Consider the following 6000-nt stretch of genomic DNA (forward strand, 5'->3'; position numbering starts at 1 on the left):
ATTATAAAGCACCTGTGAGGCAGTGATATGGGCTGAAAGTGAATTGTTGTGTCGAGAGGCACTACACAAAAAATAATAATGCAATCAAATCAACATTGTTTCGATTTTTGTACACAAAGGTGTCGAAATGATGCAAAATGCAGTCCTGAGGAGGGCATGAGGGTTTTAACAGTGGAATAAACAGTAGTCACACCCCTGTGGTTCAGTCACAACAGTAACATTCCTTTTTTTTTTTTTTTTTTTTTTTTTTTTGTGTCCCGTTTGGATCTTTAGCCATCAGAATTGTTGTCTTAAGGCCAAGAAAGATGCCAAGCGGATTTATTTTACCAAGTGGATCGTCATGGCCTTGCCATATTGGTCCATTTGATTGACCTTTATTATAATTATGAATTTATTTTATTTTCAGTTGCTACAAACGGGACAGACATGACTGGAGGATAGGACAGGGAGAAAGAATGAAAGAAAGAGAGGGAGAGAAAGAAAACCAAATGGGAGAAGAGACGGTGAGAAGGGGGGGAAGAAAGAAAAAAAAAAAAAAAAAAAAAAAAAAAAAAAAGAACAAAACTCCTGGGTCACCTGTATGGAGAAAAAAAAACAGAAGAGAAAGCAAACAACAAAGAGCAACATAATAAATAAAAAAAAAACGGCACCATCACAATAAACTAGCTAGCAGTAGATATCAGTAGATACTAAATAATAAACGATATTGTGCAGCACGCAAGATAGACAGCGCACAATGTGCTTTGAGGCAGCAGCCAAGAAAGCTGTAGTCCGCGTCTGTGAATACCCGTGTGTACACCTGTGTGCATACCTGTGTGGATCAGCATGCTTGCATTCCAAAGATTTCTCCATGTAACGATCTGCTAGGGAGTGTGGGGAGCCACAGCCCCGTCCTCCAGGGCATGAAGCAGGTATGGAGGAGATCAAAACTCCAGACATCCAGAGGCCCCCAGAACACAAGAGACCAAGGAAGACCAACAGAGGGGCAGCCGCGCCACTGTCCCAGTAAGAGCTGAGGAGAGTCCCAGATGAGGGCTCACTCAGCAGCCGCGGAGCAGAAGCCAGGGGGAGTTGCAGTGACGCGCCCGTGAGCTCCGCCGGCAGCCAGCTGTGCCTGAGTGACCGAGCCCCAGGCCGAGAGGCCGGGGGCACCCCACCTCCGGAGTGGCCCGAGCGAGCCCCAGGCTCCAGGCCCCGATAAGCGGCCGCCAAGGAGTGAGCCGGTGTGTACCCGGACGCCCACCCCCAGACACAAAGAACCACCAACGCACCGACACCTGAGGGAGTCCGCCACTGGCAGGGGAAGTGGTGGTAGGGGGAGATAGGCCTCCAAACCTTGGAGGGCCTGAGATGTCCCCAGAGAGGTGGCGTCTGATACCCAACCTGACATATAGACACAGACATACAGGCACACACAGACACAAACATCCATTCCCACCCTCATGCTCTCATATGCACTTACTCCACACTCAACCAACATGGAGACAGACATAAAGAGACGCTGTACACACGGTCACACTCCCCAAGCGTACTCTACGAACCGGGTCTAGGTACCCTTGCCCCTGGAGGGGGAACTGCACCCAGACCCAGGTGGTGTTACCCTTTTCCCAGTAACATTTCTGACATTGTACTAATGCCTGACTATGACACTGCCACAACTGATCAAGGTGATATGTTATCATCAGGATAACTGGTTTTGTTTTTGTTTTTTCCAGCATGAACCAGGAGTCTAGTGCTGCTACAATATTTTCCTTTGAAAGTAGAAAAGTAAGCTCTCTAGCTTTGATTGACAGAGTGCAGAACAAATCTGATGACTCCAAAGCTTAAAATCAACCAAACACCTCCAAACATTCAGGATTTTTTCTGAGGAGGAAACTGTCTCTGCCCCCAAACAGCTGAAAAGTCGTGTTAACTGATGATTTTTACAGTTCAACACAGACAGGTGCAAACTCAGTTTAATCTCAGTAAATTCAACAAATGTGCTTCATCTTCAGTTGTTTCAGACAGCTGAGCTTCTGAGTTTGTATCAAGCAGTCATTTTCAGAGGAGAAACTGAAACAATTCATGTGAGTTGACTCCACCCACTCAGTAAACAGCAGACCAATCAGCAGCAGTCTGTGGGTATGTGGCTGTCTTCACAGAAAGAAAATCTGAGAAACCTGCTGCTGCAGTCAGCTCTGTGTTTTATCTCTATTTGGCAAATTCTTTAAAGAAAAGCATAAAGGCTCAGCCAAGGCTGGAGGTGACCCATCAAACACTCACCAAGAACAGAAATCTGCTTAGACTATGAGCTTTTATTTTAAAATTAACCTGCTCTCACACTTTTAACAACTGACAATCATTTGTCATCTTATATGTGCTCACAGTTTGACAGAGATAAAACAGTCTGACGTTATTCAGAGTTTCTTCAGTAACATGTAGAAAAAATCCCTTTGTTTTGTTACCACATTTTTTAGTGTTTTGTTATAAAGTTCTTATTTCTTTGTTCTCTGACTCAAAAACAAACCCAAAACAAAAACAAACAAATAAACACAAAGACTTACCACAGCTAAAGACCCCAGACTCCGACACAGTGATCCAAACTGTTACTGTCAAAGTGAAACGAGTCGCTGGAAGCTAAAACAAAAACAAAAACCGAGACAGGTATTAACGAGTCACTGCAAACCGGACACTCCGGTCGGATCACTTTCTAGCATTCATTGGTCTATTCATCAGGTGAACACTGAGCATGACAAACACAGGGACGGTTGACCTTGATTGCATACTGCATTAGATTAGTACAGATCATGTGTAAACCAAAGAGGAGCTGAAAATGATTTCTGCAGTTTCTTTCACCCTCTTTGGGTATTATTAGCAGAAATCAGCCCGTAGATATGGGCCATTAGGGGCCATCTCTACCTGCCGAAGCAGGTGATTATAAAATACTACAGCCATGCTCCCGTGAGGCAATGATATGAGCTGCTTTATTGGACTCTGCCCTCATATAACCGAAAAACATGACAGTGTTTACTGGTCAGATGGGGGCACTATGGGAATGCTGCTGCTGTGCTAAGGAACAGTAACTGTCAAAATGTGTCAAAAGTCCTAAAACGCTGGCACCAAACCTTTTTGCCCTCAGTCTAACATATCCACTGTTCTGTATTTATTATTGTAACACACTTGCAGCAGTCTTCATAAAACTTACTCAATAAAGTCTGCTCAACACAAGAAGTAAAGTGACCTGCACAGGAAGAGGAAGACATGAGCTACATATGTAGATTTAGTGTTGCTTGATACTCTCAGTGAGAAAGCCAGAATGGAAGTCATCGCACTCTGTAGTAAACTCTGTGAGTACAGCATTCGTCTCTTGCCTCATGTAATTTGCTTGAATATAGAATCTTTTTTTTATATTTTTTGCAGTAGTCTGTTCCTGTTCTACCCCAACATGTTTCATTTTAAAGAAAATATTAGTTGTCTTAATACATTTAATCTTTTGTGTAGTTATGCAAATAATTTAAATGTAATGTTTAATAACACCTGATTTGCAAATTATGTGTTACTTTTTAGCACTTGTAATGTGAAATATATTTGTGCAAGTAATGAACTGTCATATGATGATATCAGTTAGATTATAATGGAGATGTAAATGTCGATCTCTTGCACAAAAAGATGAGTAAACATGCCTTCATACTGACTGTATGTCAAATCTGATTTAACTTATACATGTTGGTGTGAAAACAAACTGTTTCTGCAGGGTTGTTGCTGCTGATGGCACATGTGCAGAAAAGTTATTCTAAGATCTCTTGTAAGTAGTATTTGTCCTTTTATATTCATGGCATGTTTTCCAATCCTTCTGCCTAAATCCTTGTTTTCCACCACTCACACTGAATTAGCATGGGCCTTACTTCTTGAATCTCTGGGAACTCAGTCGTTGTTTTATTGCATTGTTCTTCTTTCTCAGATTCATCTTTTTCCATCATTCCATCCAGACTGCAGCTCTTTGAATATGAGTCAGTCTCTTTTACCTGTGAAGGGTTTAACATTTCAGCAGGATGGAAAGTGAGGAACACTCAGCAAATCCTTTCGAAATGTTCCAATAACACTGTGACGAGGACTTGTGGGATCAAATATGCTTTTGCTACAGATAGTGGAAAATACTGGTGTGAGAGTGGAGCAGAGAGAAGCAACACTGTCAGTATCACTGTTACAGGTATGTTATTATCAGAATTAAAATCTGAAATGTGAAGGTTATAATGACTAAACCATTGCACATTTGTAACATTTCTAAATTTCTTTGCATTTTCAGATGGTGCTGTGATACTGGAGAGTCCTGTTTGTCCTGTGATGGAGGGAGATGCTGTTACTCTGCACTGTAGAAACAAGACAGAGAAACAAGACTCAAATTTCACAGCTGATTTCTACAAAGATAGCTTGCCCATGGGTACCAGCTATGGTGGAAAGTTAGAAATCCAAAATGTTTCAACGTCTCATGAAGGATTTTATAAATGCAAAATACAGGGAGTTGGGGAATCACCAGAGAGCTGGCTGGCTATCAGAAGGAAATCCAATGCAGAGGATGGTATACAACCTTTTTGTTGTTTTTGTTATCGTAATCCTGAGTCAATAAATCCCAGCAATACTGACTAGCATAGACTTAAATTATAAGAAAAAATAGCCAGATAGTTGTTAAAAATTTAACTTTGGAATTGAAACTAATTGCATATGTCAATTATTAATGCACACCCTTGCCTGCATGAGAATCCATGCAGGCAGAGCGGGACTTTATTTTGATCAGGACACCATGCTGACAATCACAGGCAAAGACAAGTCTTGAAAGGAAGTGGGGCGGAAATTCCATATAAAGACAGCAAGTATAGTGGTGCAGGCCAGGTACATAGAGAGTTGGGGGGGCCTGATTTAAATGCAAGCATGTCAGGAAAAGTGAAGAAACTAACAAAAAATGTAAAATGAGGAGCATCTGGCTGGAAAGCTGAGTGCACTGAGCTGAATAAAGTAATACCTGTTTTTTTTCTCCAGCCATTTTTCATTGTTGAGGACAAAAGGCTTCCTTATTTCCTTATTGTGTAGAAAAAAACAGTTATGTAACTTCTTTACCCCGACAGAAAGGGGAGTTTCACTGGTGTGGCCCAGTTAAGTAAATAGTGGGGTATATGTGGAGCGCAAAGTAAAATGAGTTTGAAACCCCTGATGTATAGCCTTAAAATCAATATTTGGCATTAGAGTTTCTCTGTTTGAAAGGGTCATGTCTCTTTTAGAAAAATATGATGGCAGAAGAAGTAGCCAGAAATGTACTGCAGGTATTGATGAGGAAATGTGCACTGAACAATCACAGTCATTGTGGATGTGTTGACACAATATGTAGCCACATTTCTAAAGAACTGCATGTCGAGTTTTGCAGTAACTTACAGTTTAGGATTTCATAGGGTTCTGTGGTTATGACATACCTATGGTGTTGTTCTAACAGACACATATTCATTCTTTTGCTGTAACGAAACAAATTTCCCACCTGTGGGACTAATAAAGGTCATCTTATCTTATCTATTATAATACAGTTATGTGGGTTGAAATTATTTTTTGTCAGTTGCAGGTGGCGCTGTGACCCTTAAGAATTCTGCTGATTCAGCGACTGAAGGTAAAGCTTTCAGGCTTTACTATCTTTATTAACTTCATATCTGATATATTCTTTATAGGCAAGTTGGTCAATGCATGCATATTGCAATGCATGAAAATACAGAAGGCCTCACATTTACATCTACAATGTTTTTTTTTTCATATTTATCATCAAAGTTCCAATCCAACTTTATTTATATAGCACAAACAACACAGTTGACCAAAGTGCTTTCCAATAATAAAACCATACACTAAGCAGACAAAGAAAAACATATAAATAACAATAAAAGGCGATTCAGCTTGCCACAGAGAAACTGGTAAGGACTAGTGTTGATGAACAGGACTTTTTTCCACCTCCACGATTGGATCAGTCACTGCAAAGTGCCTCAG

The 6000-nt window shown here is 40.9% G+C and overlaps 1 protein-coding gene across 1 annotated transcript; it reads left to right on the top strand.

Annotated features, from left to right (window-relative positions):
• Nucleotides 1–3044: 3044 nt before the first annotated feature.
• LOC120746503 lies at nucleotides 3045–5953 on the top strand. The gene is made up of 5 exons (XM_040051921.1): nucleotides 3045–3326; nucleotides 3734–3784; nucleotides 3941–4189; nucleotides 4286–4558; nucleotides 5582–5953. The coding sequence occupies exons 1-5, from the start codon at nucleotides 3296–3298 to the stop codon at nucleotides 5662–5664; spliced, it is 687 nt and encodes a 228-aa protein (XP_039907855.1). The 5' UTR covers nucleotides 3045–3295; the 3' UTR covers nucleotides 5665–5953.
• Nucleotides 5954–6000: the final 47 nt, after the last annotated feature.

This window comes from Simochromis diagramma, unplaced genomic scaffold (assembly GCF_900408965.1).
Source record: "Simochromis diagramma unplaced genomic scaffold, fSimDia1.1 OVJJ01000672.1, whole genome shotgun sequence".
NCBI classification, from domain to species: domain Eukaryota; kingdom Metazoa; phylum Chordata; class Actinopteri; order Cichliformes; family Cichlidae; genus Simochromis; species Simochromis diagramma.

What these genes read in the sequence shown, in the direction of transcription:
- LOC120746503 (XM_040051921.1), top strand. Translation starts at nt 3,296, where the DNA reads ATGGAAGTCATCGCACTCTGTAGTAAACTCT. An exon ending in AAGTTATTCTAAGATCTCTT is followed by an intron (nt 3,785 to 3,940) that starts GTAAGTAGTATT and finishes CTTCTTTCTCAG; the next exon opens with ATTCATCTTTTTCCATCATT. An exon ending in TGTCAGTATCACTGTTACAG is followed by an intron (nt 4,190 to 4,285) that starts GTATGTTATTAT and finishes TTGCATTTTCAG; the next exon opens with ATGGTGCTGTGATACTGGAG.